The sequence below is a fragment of the Pelophylax lessonae genome (genome assembly GCF_965119305.1).
Source record: "Pelophylax lessonae genome assembly, chromosome: 10".
Taxonomy (NCBI): domain Eukaryota; kingdom Metazoa; phylum Chordata; class Amphibia; order Anura; family Ranidae; genus Pelophylax; species Pelophylax lessonae.
Genome location: NC_138777.1, coordinates 107,981,156 through 108,006,376, shown reverse-complemented (window position 1 = coordinate 108,006,376; position 25,221 = coordinate 107,981,156). Strand labels below are relative to the sequence as shown.

The 25,221-nt window shown below is 40.5% G+C and overlaps 1 protein-coding gene across 2 annotated transcripts in view; it reads left to right on the top strand.

Annotated features, from left to right (window-relative positions):
• CYLD (CYLD lysine 63 deubiquitinase) overlaps nucleotides 1-25,221 on the top strand; it is a 190,879-nt gene that overhangs the window by 33,689 nt on the left and 131,969 nt on the right. For both annotated transcript variants that reach the window (XM_082269854.1, XM_082269853.1), the window contains 4 exons: nucleotides 494-658; nucleotides 3,371-3,994; nucleotides 6,629-6,931; nucleotides 25,151-25,221. The exon at nucleotides 25,151-25,221 is cut by the window's right edge and continues 35 nt beyond it. In XM_082269854.1, the coding sequence (XP_082125980.1) occupies nucleotides 3,488-3,994; nucleotides 6,629-6,931; nucleotides 25,151-25,221 (881 nt within the window). In that variant the 5' untranslated portion in view covers nucleotides 494-658; nucleotides 3,371-3,487. The remainder of the gene's footprint in view (nucleotides 1-493; nucleotides 659-3,370; nucleotides 3,995-6,628; nucleotides 6,932-25,150) is intronic.

Here is a 25,221-nt window from a genome sequence, read left to right as displayed (position 1 = left end):
TAGCCACATTTGTTTAAGCTTTTTATCAAGCAGCACAGTTTAAAGGGTCTCGTACACTGGAAAATTTAGGTGACCCTCTCACCTTGGCCATTCAGGGTAAAAGGTATTTTTTTAAAACCCACCTGACCTCTCCCTCTCCAAAGCTCCCACACCAACCCTTATTCTGTGGTCACCAATGAAAAATACCCACTACTTTCGGCATGTGGAGAGCACATTACCTCCTTCCATAATGCAGTGCTTAGCACAAGCAACCATATGCTAGGCCCAAGCACTGTCACATGACAGAGAATGACATCACCATGTCTTCTAAGCTCTGATGAAGGCTCCATGGGGAGAGCACTGGAGAGGTAAGTGTAAAGTGTTCAAGGGGTGGGCTTTACACAGACATTATTACTTCAACCCCTGAATGGGGGCATTTCTTCTTAACTAATATTACTAAATGTAACCAGCAAATACATTCATTTCATGTTTTGTTTTTTTATTTTCTTTACAGATTTAAAACCACTTACTATTTGCACTGAAAACATATGCACAATTACTTTAAGTATTAAAAGCCCATTAATGTGGGGATTTCCACATCAAGCCAGCAGCAATATGGATCACCGCTGAGGCTGCTACACCAATGGATAATTTTACCAAATGGATCTGAACTATTAAGGTAAATAAAAATTGCTTCTATAGCCAACTTGTAGAACCAAGATCTACACTGCTGCTAAGGCGGTAAATATCCTGGTTACCCTTTCCAGGTTGATAACCACTAAAAAGATATGTCTTGCAAATCGTAGAGAGCAGCTTGTTTTTAACGTAATCTAAAAGGCTAATGTTTTCTATATTGAATTTATCTATGGTCATCCACCATATATCCACAGAAGCCTTCTAAAGCAAATGTCTTTCACATTATAAATGCTTTAGCTGTATTCAAATATAAAGGCTGGTTATGTAGAAATATATATTTTGCATTAAATGTGGTTATACTGTAGTTCTCAGTCACTTAGACTGATGGATGAAAGCTGCTGAGACTGCATTTTCTTTCTTTCTTTTTTAGATTTGGATTGAGTAGGAAGAATTACAGTTTGCTAGGCTCAGATCAATAGATGCTGCAGCAATTATCTTACCGTGTACAAAATCTCCAGGTTTGTGTCCATATCCTGTAATGCTTAGCCACTTGCCGACTGGGCACGTTCACCCCCTTCCTGCTCAGACCAATTTTCAGCTTTCAGCGCTGTCACACTTTGAAGGACAATTGCACAGTCCTGCAGCACTGTACTCATATGAAAAATTTTCGCATAAATAGAGAATATTGGTGGTATTTAATCACCACTGGGTTTTTTTTATCTTTTGCTAAACAGTTTAAAAAAAAAACTTTCTTAGTTTCTGTTATAAAATTTTGCAAACAGGTATTTTTTTCTTCTTCACTGATGGGCAGCTGTGATGAGGTAGCAGTGATGGGCGCTGATAGGCTGCACTGATGCGGCTGAATTGATATGCGGCACTAATAGGCAGCACTGAATGACACTGATAGGCGGCACTTGTTGGCAGCACTGATAGGAACTGATTGGCAGCACTGATGGGCGCTGAATGGCAGCACTGATGGACACTGTTGAGTTTGTACAGATAATCAGGACACTAATGGACCAGTGTCCTGATTATCAGTGTAGATGTCCCCTTTTACACTTGACGGTTACCAACTCTCCACTCTTCATGCTGTGACAGCGTGAGGAAAAGAAATGCTGATAACCAGCAAGTGTGCTTCCATCATGATCAGCTCTGATTGGACACAGCTGATCACGTGGTAAAGGGCTCGTGTGATTGGCTCTTTACCCCAATCTGTGATCAGCTGTGTCAGAAGGACACAGCGATCACAGAGCACATTGCAGGGGGCACAGTCAATATACACCTTCCCAGAACTGGAGGACTGTGCTGTAGCCGTCATTTAGCTTTAGCATGGTCGGCAAGTGGTTAAAATCAACCCTTCACTGTTGAACACAGAGAATAAATCCTGTGTAGAAGGCCGGTCACCCCAGGCGGTTCTATCTTCGCTGGGTGACTAGTCTCTGCAAAACCCCCTTTTTAGTTCTCTACTCAGCAGGCAGTGCTGATGTCATTATGTTAGCAGTGCCTGAAGTAGGTGCATGCAAAGAGACAATGCTAACTGAGCCACTGCCCAGCCATGAATAAATAGATTTTCAATAGTCAACCCACTAGTAGTTCCTGTATTGTTTTGTTACCCTCTGACAGATTACTTAACTATGGCTCATGCAAAATATTGACCTTGGTCTCTTCCTACTTAGAAATGTAAAAACGAATGTGATCTAATATTTATTACAAGAGTTGCACAAACACACCAATTATGGGTAGAAGCAATTAACTTCTCAAAATGTTTATAGGTTGTGCAAAGACTGGAGAAATACATGAAAACAGGGATAACAAACTAAATGCACTAAATGCAGATGTTGTTGTGATGAATAACCCAGAATGAAGTATTTAAAGTGTTAACTTTCTCGCCACTGCTTTGCCTGTTGGTCAAATTATTTTAGTGCTAATATACTTTTTAGTATCGGGCATCCGTGGATATATATTTTACTGAAATCTCTTAAGCAGTCAGTATGGAAAGGTTTCAGAGGGGTTGTTTCTGGCTTTCTATAGACATAGATAAGTAATGTCCATACAGTGCCTTGCGAAAGTATTTGGCCCCCTTGAACTTTTCGACCTTTTGCCACATTTCAGGCTTCAAACATAAAGATATAAAACTGTAATTGTTTGTGAAGAATCAACAAGTGGGACACAATCATGAAGTGGAACGAAATTTATTGGATATTTCAAACTTTTTTAACAAATAAAAAACTGAAAAATTGGGCGTGCAAAATTATTCAGCCCCCTTAAGTTAATACTTTGTAGCGCCACCTTTTGCTGCGATAACAGCTGTAAGGCGCTTGGGGTATGTCTCTATCAGTTTTGCACATCGAGAGAGGGAAATTTTTGCCCATTCCTCCTTGCAAAACAGCTTGAGCTCAGTGAGGTTGGATGGAGAGCGTTTGTGAACAGCAGTTTTCAGTTCTTTCCACAGATTCTTGATTGGATTCAGGTCTGGACTTTGACTTGGCCATTCTAACACCTGGATATGTTTATTTGTGAACCATTCCATTGTACAGTTTATTTGTTTAAAAAGTTTGAAATATCCAATACATTTCGTTCCACTTCATGATTGTGTCCCACTTGTTGTTGATTCTTCACCAAAAATTACAGTTTTATATCTTCATGTTTGAAGCCTGAAATGTGGCTTTCGCAAGGCACTGTATATAAGTGAATGAGGAGAGTACACCTGAAACTTTTTGTTAGCTAATCTTTACTGTGTGAGTTTTTCTTCTAGGTTGCTTTGGTACATTGTCCTAAACATGGACCTGCTCTCTCTACATTGTTGGGCATAAAAGATCATCTGATTTGAAGGACTTGCTGAAGGAACTCAGTCAAAGCCCGTCATATCACAATGAGTTCGAACCTCTGGGGGCAAGAAAAAAGCAGCTCCACCTACTGGGAAGAGCGCATCTTTTACTTGTTGGTCCAGGAATGCAGTTTGGTTGACAAACAAACTCAGAAGCAGATTAAGATCCCTAGGGGAAGCATTGGCCAGTTTGTCCAAGAGCGTTCTGCAGTAGCACATAGCCGGAGCATCCCTTCGAAGAGCAAAAAAGTCCAAATTGCACTAAAAATCCTCGACCAGCCCCATGCCCTACTGTTTGTGGATGAGAAGGATGTTATTGAGATCACAGAAAAGCTGGCTGAATTGCTTTTGGCTATTACAAACTGTGAGGAGAGATACAGCTTGTTCAAGAATAAAGTGAGACTTTCTAAAGCTTTACAGATTGAGACTGGCTCTGCTGTAAGGGTGTATATGAGGCCGGGAGATGGGCACTATCCAGGTGTTGTGCGATATCGGGGACCATTGTTGCCAGAAAGGACTGTCACTGGTATATGGTTTGGGGTAGAATTATTGGTAAGTTTTTCTGTTATTCTTCATATGTCATATTTGTAGGTTGAGTCTGTTTTTGTTCAAAAGATTTTTTATAAAAAAACCCAACAACTGAAATAACAGTCTGGTTATCCACGGTGCACATCACCATAATGTATTCAAATAAGGCACTAGTATGATAGCGGTCACAATTGAATGTGCAACAGAACAACTTATATGCAATACACATAGCTTTAGATAGAGTAAGTATTAAAAATCTTCACTGTCTTCACCGCAGAAAGGGAATAAAGAGGGATAACTGGAATAAGCTCAGCAGCCTGCACTATAGGAGCATAACTTTGTGGACTTGGAGCAAAAAAAACTAACAAAAAAAAAAGGGGGGGGGGGGGACATTTGGCCAGAGATGGCACCTGGAGGGGTGGGGGGGCAACATGGAGACATCCACTTGGACAAGGCGTCACACTGCTAGAATATCCTGTAGTTCTTGCAACTCCCTCAACACCTTCCAAGAGAGCCAGGTTTGATGGCATTGATCATATGTTTCCAATTCCTGTGCCAGAAGTGATTCCTTACATTCAATGTGGTCCATATGTAACCTAGCATGTATTAAGATAAAAAAAAACTATTCTGACTTTAGAAGCACTTTAAGGTGCATTTTGTATAATAAAATTAGAATTAGTTTTGTTTTTTATTGGATTGGGGTTATGCTTTATTTGGTACTGGTTAAGAATCAATCAGTGTATCTTCTAAGCTAGTTTGGATGTTGGCACCAGTCCTTGTAGCATCAAACGTCCTTCATACATTAGCAGGCTGTCTGAAACTTGTTGCATGGATTTTGAATAAATGTGGTTTTGGAAGACTTTGATGCTGTGTGCCGGGGTCGTATCTGAAGCATGTGGAAAATAAATAAATGACTAAAAATGCTGTATACTATATGATGATTTATAACCAGACGAATTACCCCCTAATATACAGATACCAATAGCCAATACCTGTGGTATTATAGGGGAAAAATGTGAACACAAATCATGTCCTTTAACGACACAGGATATTGGCTGAAATCAGCTGGTACAGTAGAAACCAGCCAACATTTGGCCTATGTGTACAGGTCCTTGTCTGACAGAAGATGATGCCACAACTGGCTTCTGACGAATGATCATGCTGGAAAACCAGCAGCCGATTGGCATACAATTAGCGCTTGCAACCAAGGCCGCGAGTGCTGACCGGTGTATTTTGGTGGGTGGGGGCAGTCCCCCTGTCAGAACACATTAGCATAGCAGTTAGATCGTTGTACTAACATTGCATTATTGCATAGTTACTCAGCAAGCTCTTAATTGTGCTTTAACCACTTTAAGATCGGAAGGATTTGCCCCCTTAATGACCAGGCCCTAATTTGCGATTCGACACTGCGTTATTTTAACGGACAATTGCGCGGTCATGCGACATTGTACCCAAATAAAATTGACGTCCTTTGTTTCCCACAAATAGAGCTTTCTTTTGGTGGTATTTGATCACTGTGCAATTTTTATTTTTTGCGCTATAAACAAAAAAAAGAGCGACAATTTTGAAAAAAAAAAAAACAATATTTTTTCACATTCTGCTATATGACAGTCTCAAAAAAAATTTTTGAATCAAAATTTTTTAACATTTTAGGCCAATTTATTTTTCTGATACATATTTTTTTTTAAATTGCAATAAGCGTATTTTGGTTGGTTTGCGCAAAAGTTATCGTGTCTACTAACTACGGGAAAGATTTCTGTCATTTTTATTGTTGTTTTTGTTTTTTTTTTAACTAGTAATGGCGGCAATCTGCGATTTTTTTTTTTTTTTTTTTTCTTGCAGGACTGCGACATTGTGGCGGACAGATCGGATCCCTGACTGACATTTTTGACACTTTTGGGGGTACCAGTGACATTACTACAGTAATCAGTGCTAAAAATATGCACTGTTACTGTAATAATGACACTGGCAGGGAAAGGATTTACCCGATCAATGGGTTAAATGTGAGCCTAGGGGAGTGATTCTAACTGTGGGGGGGCATGGCTTGTGAAATAACCATAGAGACATGTGATCCTATATAGAAGGATCACATGAGCTCTATGATCATTTCAGGGAGAAGGACAGTCGGCTGTGTTTACAACAGCCGATCGTCCTTCTCTCTCAGTGGGGAGCAATTGCGGCTGATAGGCGGCAATCGGAGCCGCCTGACCCATGCATTGGCTTCCCCGCTACCGAGTGGGGGCGGGAGTGTGCCGCCGCCGGTGCACGCTCGCCCCCTAGCTTCCCGACAGGTGGTCGGGAAGTGGCTAAATAAACTTGGCAAATACGTTATTTATTAGCACCTAGGCCTTTTAGAAGTATTTTCCTAAATGATGAAATCTTCATAGATCTATTCCTTTTATCTGTACTGTCATTTGGCTGCGATTGCAATCCAGACTCACTCCTAGAATATAAATTTTCTGCAATTAATAGAAGTAGTCATTTTCTATTTATTAAAAAATAAAGCTAGAATCGTTATCAAAACCTAAAAGTCGCATAAAAAGTTAGAGATTCATTATAACATGCAATGCATCCGTGGTAGCTGAAAAATACTGATGTGTATGGTGTATTTAAGAACATGAATTATTCTCAATATCTTATTTTGTTCCCACCCACCAGGAAGATGGCCGTGGTCAGGGATTTACAGATGGTTCTTACCAGGGAAAACAGTTATTCCGTTGCGATGAAGAGTGTGGAGTGTTTGTCGCTCTTGATAAATTGGAGCTGTGTGAGGAAGAAGATGAAGAAATAGAAAGTGATTATGCATCTCCGGTAGACAATAACCAGACAGAAATCCCTCCTCTAGAAATTAACTCCAGGGTGTCTCTGAAAATCGGGGAAGGAATGGAATTTGGGACTGTGATCTTCTGTGATGTCCTGCCTGGGAAAGAGAGCCTTGGATTTTTTGTCGGAGTAGATATGGTAAGTGTTACGTTTTTCAATGCCCGAGTGAGAAATGTGTGCCTTTTCTCTTCAGAATTTAATACTAACATATTTTCAGAAAAGTTAAAAGAAAGTACAATTGGGCTCATAGAGATAATAGTGTAATCCTAAGTGTCTATGCACACTATTTTATGCTAGAAGCATTTTTCAAGCTTTAGTGTTTAGGAGCAGGAAAAAAAATGTTTTGTAGAGTTTTTGGGAATGTTTTCCTAGCAGAAAAAAAAGCTAAATGCTCCTAAACGCTACTGAAACTCTCCTAACAGCTTTTTTTTTTTTTTTTTTTAAGCTTTTTTTTTCCCCTCATGTTGTGTAAAAAAAATGCTAATTAACCACTAACGCTCTTAAAAGCTACTGAAATGCTACTACAAGCCAGCACAAATCATATTTCTTTATCGTTCATCGACAGACGCAGCTCCTTATCTTCATGACTCATAGGGTTATGTTCCTTCTTCCAGGAATAGGCACTAGGCAGGAAAAAAACGTAACCACACCTATGGGGGCTGTCACTGGAGGCATAACCCCTCAGACTCTGCTATCATCAAACAGTTTGTTCTGCCTAGTGTTAGGAATAGGACCTAGCTTCCTGCTGGGACTTCGGTCTTAGCTGTAACATAGAAAGTTTGTGATTTTTTTTTTTTAACTAGTTAGTTCCTGAGGACCAAGATCCAGAGGAACTACAAGCAACAGCCGCCTGCAGTTTTTTGCACTGGATAATCTAGATCAGGAGTTCCCAAACTGTGGGTCGGGACCCACTGGTGGGTCGCGAGCTGCATTTGAGTGGGTCGCGATGAGCTGGAAATCACTGAGAGCGGGCCTGCTTAAATTGTGCTGTGCGAGTCCGTGCAAATTACAGAGAGCCAGAACAGTCAAATCGCGATGGATTCAGGACCCCGCCCATGCAGTTTATGGAGGCTGGCATTTCCCACGAGGAGGATACTTGCATCAGTGAGTAGCCAGCTCTCCTCAGTCCTGCTGGCAGCAGCGGTGGTGGCTAGACTGGCGGCGGGATTCTCTCCGCTATAGCGGACAGAGACAGCAGCCTTGGTGTCATAGGAGGACCAGGTGGCCTTGCGGTGTCAGGAGTTCATGGCAGCTTCTGGGACCCCAGTAGAGGATCTGAAGGAGAAGAGCCAGGACACCAAGACCAGCATAGAGCTCCTCATCATGGAGACTCTGGGTGAGGTGTGCTGGGCCCTGGAGAGGGCAAACAGGGGCTTCACCTTCACTGTGGACCGCTGGGAGAGGAAGGAGGGTGAGTGCTATATAGCCTTATATTTATTTAAATATTAAGTGTATTCAAAAATAAATTGATTGATATTTTTAATTTAACATCCCCCTCCCTTTAAAATATGCATTATTATTATTAATATTTGCATTTACATAGCGCCAACAAATTCCGTAGTGCTTTACAATATTCAATTACAAGCAAGCGGGTCCCTAAAAATAACTGTATTCAGAAGTGGGTCTCGGCCCAAAAAAGTTTGGGAAGCCCTGATCTAGATTCTTAAGGTCTCCCAGTCTGGCCAGTGAGCGTGAGCAGGTTATAGTCCAGAACTAGGCCTCGCCACGACAGTGCCCCTATAGATGGGGATGAGCCTCCGAGTGGTCAGTCTCGCTTGGAGGCATCGACCTGGAACTCCCTGAGTCACAGCTTCCCCTTGGCTGACAGCACCTCCATCCCAGGTGGAAGGTGATCTTTTTCGGAGTGGCGCCCTCCTGGTACCGTGGTATGGTGAGTAAAATTGTCCCCCCAAACACCCTTGGCGGTCGCGGGGCAGATGTGGGCCCCTGCCTGGAATGGTCGGACCTGAGGGGCTCCCTCGGTTTCCTTGCACTCCGCAGGACTAACCTGGTGTACCCCTTGGCATTCCTCTACCCCTAGCAGGTTTTATCTGGGGGGGGGGTAATAATGTGGCCGTAATGGTGCTTATTTGAGGGGGGTGGATTGTACTGGGTGGGTCCCTGGCTAGGCATCTTTAGATGCCTATTGTTCTGGGGCCCCTTTTGGGGGGTACCCTCCAGAATTATGGGCAGTCTTGAGGCGCCCCAGTCTAAAATGTAATAACTATTCTGATAGTTTTATATAATTCAGCAACCTCAATACACGTAGGATACCCAACGTTAAGTGCCGGTTCACACTAATGCGATCACAGACATCACATATGATTCGGAGCGCACTGCTTCTAAAATCACATGCAATGTTTGTGGGGTGCAAGTTCAGCCATACAGTTTGTATGGCTGAATTCGCACCGCAATCGCAGTGAACACGCACATGACCCTTGTTTTGGTCCGCGGCAGAATCAGATCGCATGGTGGTTCACATCAGTGCGATCCGATTTCTGTGCAAACCTCCAGCTCATCAGCCTCCAGCTCTTCTGGGTTCAGATGCTGATCTTCCCTGCACATGGCTCTTAAAGTGATTTCTAAACATTGATTATTTTCTTCTAAACAACAAACTTCTCATACTTACCTGCTCTGTGCACTTGTTTTGCACAGAACGGCCCCCATCCTCCTCTTCTGGGGTTCCAATCTGGCCCTTTCTGCCTTCAGAGTGTCCCTATAGCAAGCCACAAAGTGTAGTACAGAGTGCCCTCATAGCAAGGTAAAAAGAACTTCTGGTTTTGGAATCACTCACTTCCTTCTCCTGCCCAGGTCTACATGTCCCATGAAGCATTGCTGCTCACACAGTCACATTTACAAGCTCTTAGGCACTTACTGACATGTATAAACAGTGTACTGAGCTGTATGTGTGCTGCACTGATTATACTGACATGTAAACAAATAATGCATTCTGTATGCAAGCTAACTAACCGGCTGACCAACTAATCGATTATGAAAATAGTTGACAACTATTATGGTGCTCTCAATGTGCTCTGCTCCCAGCATCTGTTCCCCAATCCCTCTGACTAATTACGCTGGAAGTGTGTATTCCATTTTTTCCAGGGTCGGCGCTGTCATTCCTTGGTTAGCACAGATTTTAATGTGTGCAAAGTGTAATTGAGCAAGTGGTTGAGGGAGAACTGCAGAAAACAAAAAAAAAAAACGTACATACTCGCCTATATGGCTGCAGCTGTCCCTTACCAGCTCAAGGCCCAAGAACTGAGCAATCGTGTGACTGCAGTTAGCTTAGTTCTCGGGTTTGCTCTGTCAGTCTGTGCTCTGCCCCTCCAGTGCTTGTTGGACATTGGGCAGTAGAGGGGGCGGGAGCGGCTGGCTCAGGCTCTCAGTGGCGCACTGAGAGGCTGAGCCAACTGCTGATCAGGCATCTGGGTGGATCCCGACTTTAGAGCTTTAGCCCGCTGTCAGATGATTCTAGAGCGACCAGAAATATTCCCATTTTTAGCAGCCCTGTAACCTTACCCTCTCATGCACACTGAATGGATGGCACTCGCGAGTGTGCTGCCCATTCAGAGAACTGTGCTGCCGCCGTGACTCCCGTGCGCATGCGCATGCATGGAAGTGACCTCTTTGCAACTCAGTTATACTAACACCAGGGGGAAATTTTATTTATTTTCTTTTAAACATTTTTACTACTGCTTTAACAAACTCCAAGATAAGGATTTTATGGTGAGAAGAAAAACCCCTATTTTTATTTTTGTTTTCTTTAAATCATTTATGAATCATATTGTAAAAGGTAACTGATGCTAAAAAACGTCAACCACCCGCCCGGCGCTAAAATATATATATAAATCAGTGTAAGGTATAAAGAAATAAATATATCTACTCAAATCATGAATAAATAGTAAATAAAATCATGTAGATAAAATCATGTAAAACATGTCACTCTGTGCATCCTTTTAATGCACTAGCTGCCACTGTAAACGTAAAACTTGCAAAATCAAATGTATAATAATAGCCCAATCTGTGCGTCTCAGTTCGTTATATCATACATTCAGCGGCGCTTCAGCACACACAATGTATGTGTGCAAGTATATTAGTCAGTTCCTGCAGTGCTTCAGAGCCTGCAATTGCAAACTAGTCCCAACTCCACAGGATGTGCAGTCACAGCCAGCAAAAAGATTTCTCCTCTGATGTTCAGCACCAGTGATTGTACACACAGTATCACTAATCCTTCACCACACCGACTGTGCACCCCTATGAAGTGGCCACTCACCGAATTGCCCTTGAAATATCGCCTTTATGCATAAGCTGCATGAGCCCTTGCTTCTAGTCGGTCTGTCGTCTCTTAGGCACGTCCAGATCCTATCCGTCCACCAGGGGTCACTATCAGGCTGTATATCTCCTCAGTGCAATTTGTAAGCAAACGACATGAAGCAAGAGAGTAGTGTAATACTGTTTCGACTTTATTAATTAAATAAAACTTCCCTCCCCTTCAGCGTATATGCTTACATTTCAATCACCCTTTGCACGCATATCATAAACACAGAGGCTTTGAAAGGTACCGCCGCTCGCCGACCGCGAGCTAGTCCCTGCTGTGGATTACAGCGCTCCTGCGGCTAACAGGCGAGATCCAGAACAACAGCGGTATCCTCCCTTCGTCTCCTCAGCAGCAGCGTACGTGCATCCTGACCGGTTTCGTCTGGTAGACTTCAACAGAGGACTAACGTGCGCTGCTGCAATCAAGATTAATGTATGCAGCCGGAGGACCTCCCTCCCATCATGATTGGTTTACACCACTGATGGGTTCAAACACCTCTTCATTGCCATTACCTGGCCTGAAGGAAATTCAATATGGACATACCATAGAATCCTTTTCTAAATACCGGAAAAACAAGATTAATCGATACAAAACAAAGTTTAATACCGCTATTAACTCTCTTATTACTGCAACCAGTATCTGAATGGGTATTCCCCGGGTTTGAATCACACAGAACCCCAGTTTTTTTCAGATTGGCCATCTTTGCCCGATCTGAGCATGTATGTTCAAAATTTCCAAACCTATCGATTTGTAAAAATTGGTCATGGAGTTCTTTCTACCCCTAATTCTACATGCCATCTTGCCCTATCCGGATGCATACATCTTAGGTACTACTAATATTTAAAACGGTTATGCTAAAATCGATATAACCAAAATTTGACACAAAAATAAACCTACAGCACCTGGTATTCCCAGGTGGTCTCCCATACAGGTACTAACCAGGCCCGACCCTGCTTAGCTTCTGAGATCAGATGAGATCGGGCATGTTCAGGGTGATGTGGCCATAGGTAAAATGTAAAGTGCATTCTAATGGTGAAACCATCATGTATGACCACTGTCCTCAAGATGTCATACTTATTACATAATTAGCACATGTCATGTAATTTCTGATATGTTTTAAAACCAGTAAATGTCAAATCTTAAATAAATCATTTCATAAATAGTAGATCCATAATAAATAAATACATTAACTTCATAAATAATAGGTACAATTCATATGTTGAGATTACAAGAAAATGTTGTTCATAGAAGCCAAATCGCAAATATAATATATAAAATTCGCTCTAAAATATCTTAGTCCATAACCAATGGTACTAAAGGTTAAAATATATAAAGAATAAAGGCGTGTTGCCATAAGGAATCAATGGTCGAGGCATAATCGTAAATTCGAGTAAAATTGGAGAAGGATAAAAGTATATATAAAATTTTGTATATAAAAATCTATATATAAAATGGAATCCATAAAACGTCCTGTCTAAAAAATATACTTAATAGTTGCTTAAAAAACAGTTCAGGTCAAGTTCTATATTTAACCCGTTGGGCGCCAAGGAGTTTGTCTTGTAAATCCATTCAGTTTCCTTTTTGGACAGTTCTCTTACTCTATTGCACCCTCTCCAGTTGCTTGGCATCTTTTCTATACCCCAAAATTTCAGTGCTGAGGGGTCTTTATCATGCTTTTCCCTGAAATGTAGTGGGACACTGTGTTCCTTGAAGCCTGTTGTTATTTTATAAATGTGCTCAGAAATCCTGATGCCCAATTTTCTCTTTGTTCTTCCTATATACAACATACCGCAAGGGCACTCCATTCCGTATACCACGTGGGTCGTGATACACGTGATACACTCCTTTATTTCAAAGGTCTTCCCATTTGCTCCTGAAGTGAACTCCGTTAGACCCCGAAAGTGTGTATTCACTTGTCTGCAAGCCTTACACCTTCTGCATGCGTGAAATCCAGACAAGTCCCAGAACATCTTTGGTGGTCTGGGAGGGTCCAAAACTTTCCTCACCACTCTGTCTCCAATAGTGGGAGCCTTTTTGTATATAAATATTGGGTTATCCGGAATCACGGGGCCCAGAACCTTATCAAGCTTCAATATTCCCCAGTGCTTTTTCATGATAGATTCAAATTCCCTGAACTGGACATTATAATTTGTTATGAAGCCCCATTGGTGCGATTCATTTGGAATCTTATTAGTTGGAGCCAGGCAGGACTCATGTGAAACCGCCAGTACTTCTTTCACTGTCTCCTCCAGTACCTCCGGTCTGTATCCCTTATCGGTAAATTTGTCTGTTATCACGCGTGATTGTTCCAAAAAATCCTCCTCCAAGGTGCAATTCCTCCGTGTCCTCAGCAATTGCCCCTTGGGGATGTTCCTTAGCCAGCACGGGTGATGGCCACTGTATACTGGAAGATAGCCGTTTCTATCTGTAGGCTTAAAATACGCCTTAGTGATGATCCGTCTGTTTTCGATCCGCACAGATACATCTAGATAGTTAATTTCTTTTTTGTCCCATGTACATTCTAATTTGATGTTGTGTTTATTTATATTTAAATGCTCAGTGAACTCTGCTAGCGATGTCTCTGTACCAGCCCAAATAAAAAATAGGTCGTCGATGTATCTTTTGTAGAAGACCAGCTGCTCTTTTCTGTGGGCATATATACTCCTATCTTCCCACTCGCCCATAAATAGGTTGGCGAGGCTGGGTGCATATTTTGCACCCATCGCCACACCTTTCTGCTGCGTGAAGAATTGTCCCCCATACCAGAAATAGTTGTGGGTTAAGCAAAAGTCCATAACTATCCCCAAGAATTTTTTCTGGGTATGTGGTATGTCCTCTCTCTTACTCATTGCCCAATTGAGGGCTAGTAATGCATCCTCGTGCTGGATAATCGTGTAGAGAGATGCTACATCAGCTGTTACAAGATATATCTCAGGGGCATCAGGCAGAGTTAGATTGTCCAACAAGGTTAAAAATTCCTTCGTATCTTTCAAATACGCTTTTAATTCAACCACACTTTTTTGAAGGAATACATCCAAGTATTCCCCAATTCTTGAGGTCACTGATCCGATACTGTTTACTATCGGTCTTGCTGGAGGGCAAGACTGATTTTTGTGGATCTTCGGGAGCGTATATATGGTAGGTACGCGATTAAAACTAGGGAATAAATATTTTTTCTCCTTCATAGTTAAAATGCGTTCATTAAAACCAAATTCAACCAAATTGCACAAATCCCTTCTATACATCAATGTGGGGTCCTTAGGTAAAATCCTGTACGTGGTGACATCATTAAGCATGCCTATCAGTTGCTCGTGATAGAATTCTTTCTTTAAAATAACCACTCCCCCTCCTTTATCTGCTGGTCTGATCACGACCTCTTTTCTGTTTTCTAGGGCCTCAATGCCCTCTTGTATGTATTTAGGATTGGCATTCCTTATTGGTTTTATTTTCTCCAAGTCTGTCGTTATTAATTGTTTAAAAACCTCGATGTTGTGGTTGGACGTCTGTGGAGGATTAAAAAGCGAATTGTTTTTGAGTCCACTATTAACACTTGTTGTTGCCGATGGGACAATATTCTCCCGATTTTTACCTGGGTTTATATTCAAGAAATACTTCTTCATATTCAATTTTCGTGTGTATTTTTGAATATCCATGTAGACATCAAATTTGTTTAGCGACTTTTTAATACCGCATTTGAGTCCCGCATTTAATACGTTGATTTCTTTTTGGTTCAGCTCTATTTCAGCCAAATTATAAATCCCTTTTAATCCTGTCCCAGCCTTCTTTTTTTGGATTTTTCGTCCAGCTCGGCAGCCCCTACTTGTTGATTGTTTGTTGGCATATACTGGTTTGTTGGTTGTGGGCCGTAGTCCCTCATGTCTCTGGGTGCTTCCCTGTTCCAGGGTCGACCCCTCCATGGTCTCCCTCCCCCTCCCCCTCCCACCTCTCCATAAAAAAGGACAGAAACCATTCCCTTGTTGTTCGTTTTGCCTCCAGAGGGGTTCAAATCTATTCATAGTAGGTACCCTCTGCGGGGTATGATGCTGGAATCCCTCTTTTCCATTTCTGGTGCCCTCCTTGTTTATCTGCTGTGATGTAGGGCCACCTGGCCTGATGGTGTTCACAGTGTTCGCTGGTTTGGGCTTCTTCCATGCGTTTTTGGCCTGCTGCCAATTATTTTTCCTGGGGGTACTTACTTTGGCCATTTCTTTCATCTGACCTGCACTAATTGATGGTCCCTCATCATCCATAGTCCATCTGACTTCAGTATCATTCACCCCTTCCTGCATTGGAATTTGCCATAAATATATCTGCTTGTTCCTGAAATCGTTAATATCCCTCTGATATTTCTTAACTTTCTTCTTCTGGGTATCATTGTCCAATTTCTCCAATCGTTTTTTAATATCTGTATTGAATTTTGTCACTAATGGTGTGTCTTTATGTGCCTCTAATTTCTTCTGTAAATCTGCAATTTTTGCCTCCAGATACAACATTTTCTTACGTTTTCTCTTCAGTACCAACTCTTGTAATTTAAGACCCGATTGGTTGAAAAAATCCAACCATTCAGTCATAGAATCAATATCATCAAGCCCGTCTTGAGGGGCCACCTCCCACCTGAGGCTCCTCATGATGATTTTGTCCTTACTATATTGCTCAAAAGTGCTAATGTCCCACCAGGTCCTAATTTGTTTTTCAAGGACATTGGATAGGGCATTAAGGGTACTTGAAATATCATTGTCAATCTGAGTGGTTTCTTGTCCACCAAACACTATTTTCAGGTCCAATTGCCTGTTTTTCAGATATTGCACTGCATCCATAGCTGCCAGGTGAAAACTAGAAAAATATTGTAAAAGGTAACTGATGCTAAAAAACGTCAACCACCCGCCCGGCGCTAAAATATATATATATAAATCAGTGTAAGGTATAAAGAAATAAATATATCTACTCAAATCATGAATAAATAGTAAATAAAATCATGTAGATAAAATCATGTAAAACATGTCACTCTGTGCATCCTTTTAATGCACTAGCTGCCACTGTAAACGTAAAACTTGCAAAATCAAATGTATAATAATAGCCCAATCTGTGCGTCTCAGTTCGTTATATCATACATTCAGCGGCGCTTCAGCACACACAATGTATGTGTGCAAGTATATTAGTCAGTTCCTGCAGTGCTTCAGAGCCTGCAATTGCAAACTAGTCCCAACTCCACAGGATGTGCAGTCACAGCCAGCAAAAAGATTTCTCCTCTGATGTTCAGCACCAGTGATTGTACACACAGGATCACTAATCCTAGATGTATCTGTGCGGATCGAAAACAGACGGATCATCACTAAGGCGTATTTTAAGCCTACAGATAGAAACGGCTATCTTCCAGTATACAGTGGCCATCACCCGTGCTGGCTAAGGAACATCCCCAAGGGGCAATTGCTGAGGATACGGAGGAATTGCACCTTGGAGGAGGATTTTTTGGAACAATCACGCGTGATAACAGACAAATTTACCGATAAGGGATACAGACCGGAGGTACTGGAGGAGACAGTGAAAGAAGTACTGGCGGTTTCACATGAGTCCTGCCTGGCTCCAACTAATAAGATTCCAAATGAATCGCACCAATGGGGCTTCATAACAAATTATAATGTCCAGTTCAGGGAATTTGAATCTATCATGAAAAAGCACTGGGGAATATTGAAGCTTGATAAGGTTCTGGGCCCCGTGATTCTGGATAACCCAATATTTATATACAAAAAGGCTCCCACTATTGGAGACAGAGTGGTGAGGAAAGTTTTGGACCCTCCCAGACCACCAAAGATGTTCTGGGACTTGTCTGGATTTCACGCATGCAGAAGGTGTAAGGCTTGCAGACAAGTGAATACACACTTTCGGGGTCTAACGGAGTTCACTTCAGGAGCAAATGGGAAGACCTTTGAAATAAAGGAGTGTATCACGTGTATCACGACCCACGTGGTATACAGAATGGAGTGCCCTTGCGGTATGTTGTATATAGGAAGAACAAAGAGAAAATTGGGCATCAGGATTTCTGAGCACATTTATAAAATAACAACAGGCTTCAAGGAACACAGTGTCCCACTACATTTCAGGGAAAAGCATGATAAAGACCCCTCAGCACTGAAATTTTGGGGTATAGAAAAGATGCCAAGCAACTGGAGAGGGTGCAATAAGAGTAAGAGAACTGTCCAAAAAGGAAACTGAATGGATTTACAAGACAAACTCCTTGGCGCCCAACGGGTTAAATATAGAACTTGACCTGAACTGTTTTTTAAGCAACTATTAAGTATATTTTTTAGACAGGACGTTTTATGGATTCCATTTTATATATAGATTTTTATATACAAAATTTTATATATACTTTTATCCTTCTCCAATTTTACTCGAATTTACGATTATGCCTCGACCATTGATTCCTTATGGCAACACGCCTTTATTTTTTATATATTTTAACCTTTAGTACCATTGGTTATGGACTAAGATATTTTAGAGCGAATTTTATATATTATATTTGCGATTTGGCTTCTATGAACAACATTTTCTTGTAATCTCAACATATGAATTGTACCTATTATTTATGAAGTTAATGTATTTATTTATTATGGATCTACTATTTATGAAATGATTTATTTAAGATTTGACATTTACTGGTTTTAAAACATATCAGAAATTACATGACATGTGCTAATTATGTAATAAGTATGACATCTTGAGGACAGTGGTCATACATGATGGTTTCACCATTAGAATGCACTTTACATTTTACCTATGGCCACATCACCCTGAACATGCCCGATCTCATCTGATCTCAGAAGCTAAGCAGGGTCGGGCCTGGTTAGTACCTGTATGGGAGACCACCTGGGAATACCAGGTGCTGTAGGTTTATTTTTGTGTCAAATTTTGGTTATATCGATTTTAGCATAACCGTTTTAAATATTAGTAGTACCTAAGATGTATGCATCCGGATAGGGCAAGATGGCATGTAGAATTAGGGGTAGAAAGAACTCCATGACCAATTTTTACAAATCGATAGGTTTGGAAATTTTGAACATACATGCTCAGATCGGGCAAAGATGGCCAATCTGAAAAAAACTGGGGTTCTGTGTGATTCAAACCCGGGGAATACCCATTCAGATACTGGTTGCAGTAATAAGAGAGTTAATAGCGGTATTAAACTTTGTTTTGTATCGATTAATCTTGTTTTTCCGGTATTTAGAAAATGATTCTATGGTATGTCCATATTGAATTTCCTTCAGGCCAGGTAATGGCAATGAAGAGGTGTTTGAACCCATCAGTGGTGTAAACCAATCATGATGGGAGGGAGGTCCTCCGGCTGCATACATTAATCTTGATTGCAGCAGCGCACGTTAGTCCTCTGTTGAAGTCTACCAGACGAAACCGGTCAGGATGCACGTACGCTGCTGCTGAGGAGACGAAGGGAGGATACCGCTGTTGTTCTGGATCTCGCCTGTTAGCCGCAGGAGCGCTGTAATCCACAGCAGGGACTAGCTCGCGGTCGGCGAGCGGCGGTACCTTTCAAAGCCTCTGTGTTTATGATATGCGTGCAAAGGGTGATTGAAATGTAAGCATATACGCTGAAGGGGAGGGAAGTTTTATTTAATTAATAAAGTCGAAACAGTATTACACTACTCTCTTGCTTCATGTCGTTTGCTTACAAATTGCACTGAGGAGATATACAGCCTGATAGTGACCCCTGGTGGACGGATAGGATCTGGACGTGCCTAAGAGACGACAGACCGACTAGAAGCAAGGGCTCATGCAGCTTATGCATAAAGGCGATATTTCAAGGGCAATTCGGTGAGTGGCCACTTCATAGGGGTGCACAGTCGGTGTGGTGAAGGATTAGTGATACTGTGTGTACAATCACTGGTGCTGAACATCAGAGGAGAAATCTTTTTGCTGGCTGTGACTGCACATCCTGTGGAGTTGGGACTAGTTTGCAATTGCAGGCTCTGAAGCACTGCAGGAACTGACTAATATACTTGCACACATACATTGTGTGTGCTGAAGCGCCGCTGAATGTATGATATAACGAACTGAGACGCACAGATTGGGCTATTATTATACATTTGATTTTGCATTTATGAATCATGACTATTGAACTCTGAACACAGTTCTGGAAAATGCTTAATAAATAATCTGAAATCTAAGATATTTGCCATATATGCACTTGTGTGTCAACCATACATTACTGATGTGTGTACCAAAACTTTCACATATTTGAGGTCCATGTACTCTAAATAAATGACAGAAAATATTTCCGGAAAAATATTTGGACAAGTATTAAATATACAAAAGAAACTGTACTTTGCACTTGTACTTTAAACAAACTAAAACAACAATTTTTGCATTTTGTTCGTATCTCTGTGTTTTTAAGAACATTCAAGGTATTTTATAAATTATTTTACTACGCCATGTTAAGTAAATCAGTACATAGCAAAAATTAAAGATTTGTTTAAGTCATAGGAGTCTGTAACCTAATATGTGTTTATATTATTGAAATGATCTGTTATGTATATTAACAAATGTACTTTAAGAAAATAAAACTAGTTTTTCTTTTTTTTTTTTTTTTTTTTTTTTATTATAGAAGTTCTTTTGTTTTGCTTTTTTGAGCTAAAATTATATTATATGCAGTAGGGAAAATACAGTGCCTTGAGAAAGCACTCATGCCCCTTTAAAATTTTCCACATTTTGTCATGTTGCAATCAAAAACGTAAATGTCTTGTTTATTGGAATTTTATGTAATAGACCAACACGTCATTGTGAAGTGGAAGGAAAATGACAAATGGTTTTCAACATTTTTTACAAATAAATATGTGAAAAGTGTGGCGTGCATTTATATTCAGCCCCCCCCCCCCCCCGAGTCAATACTTTGTAGAACCACCTTTTGCTGCAAATACAGCCGCAAGTCTTTTAGGGTTTGTCTCTGCCAGCTTTGAACATCTAGAGAGTGACATTTTTGCCCATTCTTCTGTGCAAAATAGCTCTCAAGCTCTGTCATATTGGATGGAGATCGTCTGTGAACAGCAGTTTTCAAGCCTTGCCACAGATTCTCAATTGGATTTAGGTCTGGACTTTGACTGGGCTATTCTAACACCTGAATATGCTTTGATCTAAATCATTCCATTGTAGCCCTGGCTGTTGTTTAGGGTTGTTGTCCTGCTGAAAGGTGAAGCTCCGCCCCTGTCTCATGTTTTTACAGACTCTTTCAGGTTGTCTTCTAAGATTGTCCTGTATTTGGCTCCATCCATTTTTCCATCAACTTTGACCAGCTTCCCTATCCCTGCTGAAAAAAGCATCCGCACAACCTGATACTGCCACCACCATGTTTCACAGTGGGAATGGTGTGTTCAGCCACACATAGCGTTTTGCTTTTAGGCCAAAAAGTTAAATTTTGGTCTCATCTGACCAGGGCACTTTCTTCCACCCACATGGCTTCTCGTAAACTGCAAATTGGACTACTTATGGCTTTCTTTCAAAAATGGCTTTCTTTTTGCCATTCTTCTATAATGGCCAGATTTGTGGAGTGCACAACTAATAGTTGACCTGTGGACAGATTCTCCCATCTGAGCTGTGGATCTCTGCAGCTCCTCCAGAGTTACCATGGGCCTCTTGGCTGCTTCTCTGATTATTGCTCTCTTTGCCTGTCCTGTCAGTTTAGGTGGACAGCCATTTCTTGGTAGGTTTGCAGTTGTGCCATGCTCTTTCCATTTTCAGGTTATGGATTGAACAGTACTCTGTGAGATGTTCAAAGCTTGGGATATATATATATATTTTTTTAATCCTGCTTAAACTTCTCCACAACTTTATCTTTGACCTGTCTGGTGTGTTTCCTGGCCTTCATGATGCTGTTTGTTCACTAAGGTTCTCTTACAAACCTCCTGAGAGCTTCACAGAACAGCTGTATTGATACTTAGAATAAATTACACACAGGTGGACTCTACTAATTAGGTGACTTCTGAAAGCAATTGGTTCCACTAGATTTTAGGGGTATCAGAGTAAAGGGAGCTAAATACAAATGCATGCCACACTTTTCAGATATTTATTTGTAATACATTTTAAAAACCATTTATAATTTCCTTCCACTTCACAATTATGTGCCACTTTGTAATGTAAAAAATCCGCGCTTAGGATAATTCTAGATTTCTAGTATTTAATGTTGGCTGCAGCCCACCTTTATACTATATTGCTAAGAATATAGTGAGAATGAAGGAAAAGGAGGGGGAAGGTGTATGGCGCTGCCAAAAAGTGCTGATGTTTCTAGATGTCCAAAAAATAAGTGTTAAGGGTATATACAATATAAATCACCACTATGGATAAAGTGTCCAGTGCATCGTATGTGTCTTCCTAATAAATGTGCAATACTAAAGAATAATTCAACTATGTAAATGATAAATATTGTGAAAAAAAGTGGATACAAAATAGGTGAAAATTGGTAAGAAAAATATATGAAATGTATGAATTGTACAAAATATAAAAACTGTATAAAAGGTGTGAAATATACAAAATGTAAAAATAAATATATAAAATATAAAAAGTGGATCCACTTAAATCTACAGCCGTAAAATACAAAACATCAAGTATGACTTAAATGAGGTGCACAATAGGTATATAAATATATAAATATTATGGCAGCAATAATACAAGAATAAATAAGTCCGTTACACCTAAGAAAGAACGAATAGTCCCACAATGCTAAAAAAACTTTTCCTAAAAAACAGGGCAAAAAAGGTGACTTGAGTGCAGGTGTTCTGATGATAAATATTAAAGGTGCTCAGGTATATGGTGACCATTCAGTGCTCCCCGCACCCCTTGGACCGCACTCACCAGAACTATGTACCCCTGCAGGGGTATCAGGCCTTGAATCTATAATCCTGGATCTCCTCCACTGACCATCAAAGTGGTTGGGTGGTCCAATTATCTGCCCGAATCTTGTAAACCCGGTTCCGGACCCTAACACCACGGAACCGGGTTTACAAGATTCGGGCAGATAATTGGACCACCCAACCACTTTGATGGTCAGTGGAGGAGATCCAGGATTATAGATTCAAGGCCTGATACCCCTGCAGGGGTACATAGTTCTGGTGAGTGCGGTCCAAGGGGTGCGGGGAGCACTGAATGGTCACCATATACCTGAGCACCTTTAATATTTATCATCAGAACACCTGCACTCAAGTCACCTTTTTTGCCCTGTTTTTTAGGAAAAGTTTTTTTAGCATTGTGGGACTATTCGTTCTTTCTTAGGTGTAACGGACTTATTTATTCTTGTATTATTGCTGCCATAATATTTATATATTTATATACCTATTGTGCACCTCATTTAAGTCATACTTGATGTTTTGTATTTTACGGCTGTAGATTTAAGTGGATCCACTTTTTATATTTTATATATTTATTTTTACATTTTGTATATTTCACACCTTTTATACAGTTTTTATATTTTGTACAATTCATACATTTCATATATTTTTCTTACCAATTTTCACCTATTTTGTATCCACTTTTTTTCACAATATTTATCATTTACATAGTTGAATTATTCTTTAGTATTGCACATTTATTAGGAAGACACATACGATGCACTGGACACTTTATCCATAGTGGTGATTTATATTGTATATACCCTTAACACTTATTTTTTGGACATCTAGAAACATCAGCACTTTTTGGCAGCGCCATACACCTTCCCCCTCCTTTTCCTTCATGTGCCACTTTGTATTTAGTCAAGGCACTGTAAAGATTTTGTACATTTGCCCACTTACAAAGTAATGAAGGGTCTATATTTTTTTTTTTTTATCATAGGTGCATTTTAAATGATAGAGACAGAATATCTATCTACCAAAAAAACACATAAAATAAATGCTATATATGAAGTTTGCAGTTCAGTGAGTAAAATAAGTATTTGATCCCCAAGCAAAACATGACTTGGTACTTGGTGTAGAAACCCTTGTTGGCAACACATCTCAAGAGGGATTTTGGTCCACCTTTCTTTACAGATAATCTTCTTTAAATTCTTAAGGTTTCTTGGCTGTCTCTTGGCAACTCGAAGTTACGGCTCCCTCCCTTAAATTTTCTATAGTATTAAGACCAGGAGACTGACTAGGCCACTTCATGACCTTAATGTGCTTCTTCTTAAGCCACTCCTTTGTGGCCTTGGCGGTATGTTTTGGGTCATTAAATTGAAAAACGAGGAAACATGGACTTTGCAGGCACTGGGTACTTAAAAAAATCACATTTTATTGTATAATGCATCTAAAATCATCAAAGAAAAAAAAACACAAAAAACATATAACAGTAATATCCCATATACAGGAAATATAAAATACAAAGTTGACAAATAGGTGATTACACTGTTGGTGATGCTGGACAGTTATATAATCACAGTATAGTATATCAGTAATAATACTTCACATTGAGACGATCATAGCCGCAGGTGACAGGGAATGGTACTGTCTTCCCGGGATGATCGAGCAATGTATATTAGCAGTAGATCATACAATTCCGTTGAGCCATATTGCCGCTATCTGGGAGCGTATTTTTCAGCTTCTCATGTTTTGGGTCATTGTCATGCTGGAAGACCCATCCACGACCCATCTTCAGTGTTCTGGCTGAGGGAAAGCGGTTCTCATCCAAGACTTTACTTGCCATGTTTGGAGGAAGAAAAATGCTGACTATGACCCTAAGAACACAATCCCTACAGTCAAGCACAGAGGTGGAAACATTATGCTTTTGGGCTGTTTCTCTGCTAAAGGTACAGGTCGACTTTGCAGTATTGAGGGGCCAATGGATGGGGCCATGTATTGTAAAATCATGGATGAGAACAACCTTCCCCCAGCCAGATTACTGAAGATGGTTCATGGGTGGGTCTTTCAGCATGATAATGACTCAAAACATACCACCAAGGCAAAAAAGGAGAGGCACATTTAGGTCATTGAGTGGCTTGGCCAGTCTCCAGATCTTAATCCTATAGAAAATTTATGGAGGAATCTGAAACTTCAAGTTGCCAAGGAACAGCCAAGAAACCTTAAGGATTTAGAGAAGATCTGTAAAAAAAAGTGTTGACCTAAATCCCTCCCGAGATGGGTGTAAAGGTGGTCACTAACTACAAGAAACATCTTACCTCTGTGCTTGCCAACAAGGGTTTCTCCTCTAAGTACTAAGTCATGATTTGCTTAGGGATCAAATACTTCTATTAGTCCCGGTTCACACTACCGCGACTTGTCAGGCGACTAGTCAGCCTGACAAGTCGCGGTCCCTTCTGTGCTACGGGAACCGTTCTAATAGGAGCGACTCAAGTCCCTTCGACTTAGAAAATAGTTCCTGTACTACTTTGGGGCGACATCGGAGCAACTCACATTGACTTCCATTATGTATGTGCAAGTCACGCCGAAGTCGCAGTGCACGCGACTTCACAGGTCGCCCACGAAGTCGGATCGCCATAGTGTGAACCGACACTTACTCACTAAACTGCAACTTAATTTATGGCATTTGTTTTAAAATATTTTTTGGGGGATTTTTGGTTGATATTTGGTCTCTATCTTTTAAAACACACCTATGATAAAGATTATAGACCCTTCATTTCTTTGTAAATGGGCAAACTTACAAAATCTGCAGGGGATCAAATAATTATTTTCCACACTGTATAATATATATATATATATATATATATTAGTATTTACATAATTATATTATTTTTGAGACGTGTAGTTGCCTTGATGTGTCTTTCACTGCTAGAAGTGGAAATTTTACTCTTACTCTCGAGCTGACTGTGATGTAAGCAATGTGAGGCTAGCTCAAAATAAACTGTTTCAGAAATGGAAGTTTGTAATTTAGTTTTTTTCATGGTGCTCAGCCCTAAATTACACTACATTCACATTTCTCTACAAAGAGTTACTGTTAGAGACTAGGTTATTTGATTCTCTCCTTCTACTGCTGGATGCTGCCTTCTCCTTCTGCTGGATGTTTATTTGATAAAAAAGTGGAGCTGATGTTTGCTTTTGATTTTAAAGGATAATCCTATAGGAAATTGGGATGGAAGATATAATGGAATCCAGCTGTGTAGCTTTGCTAGTGTTGAAAG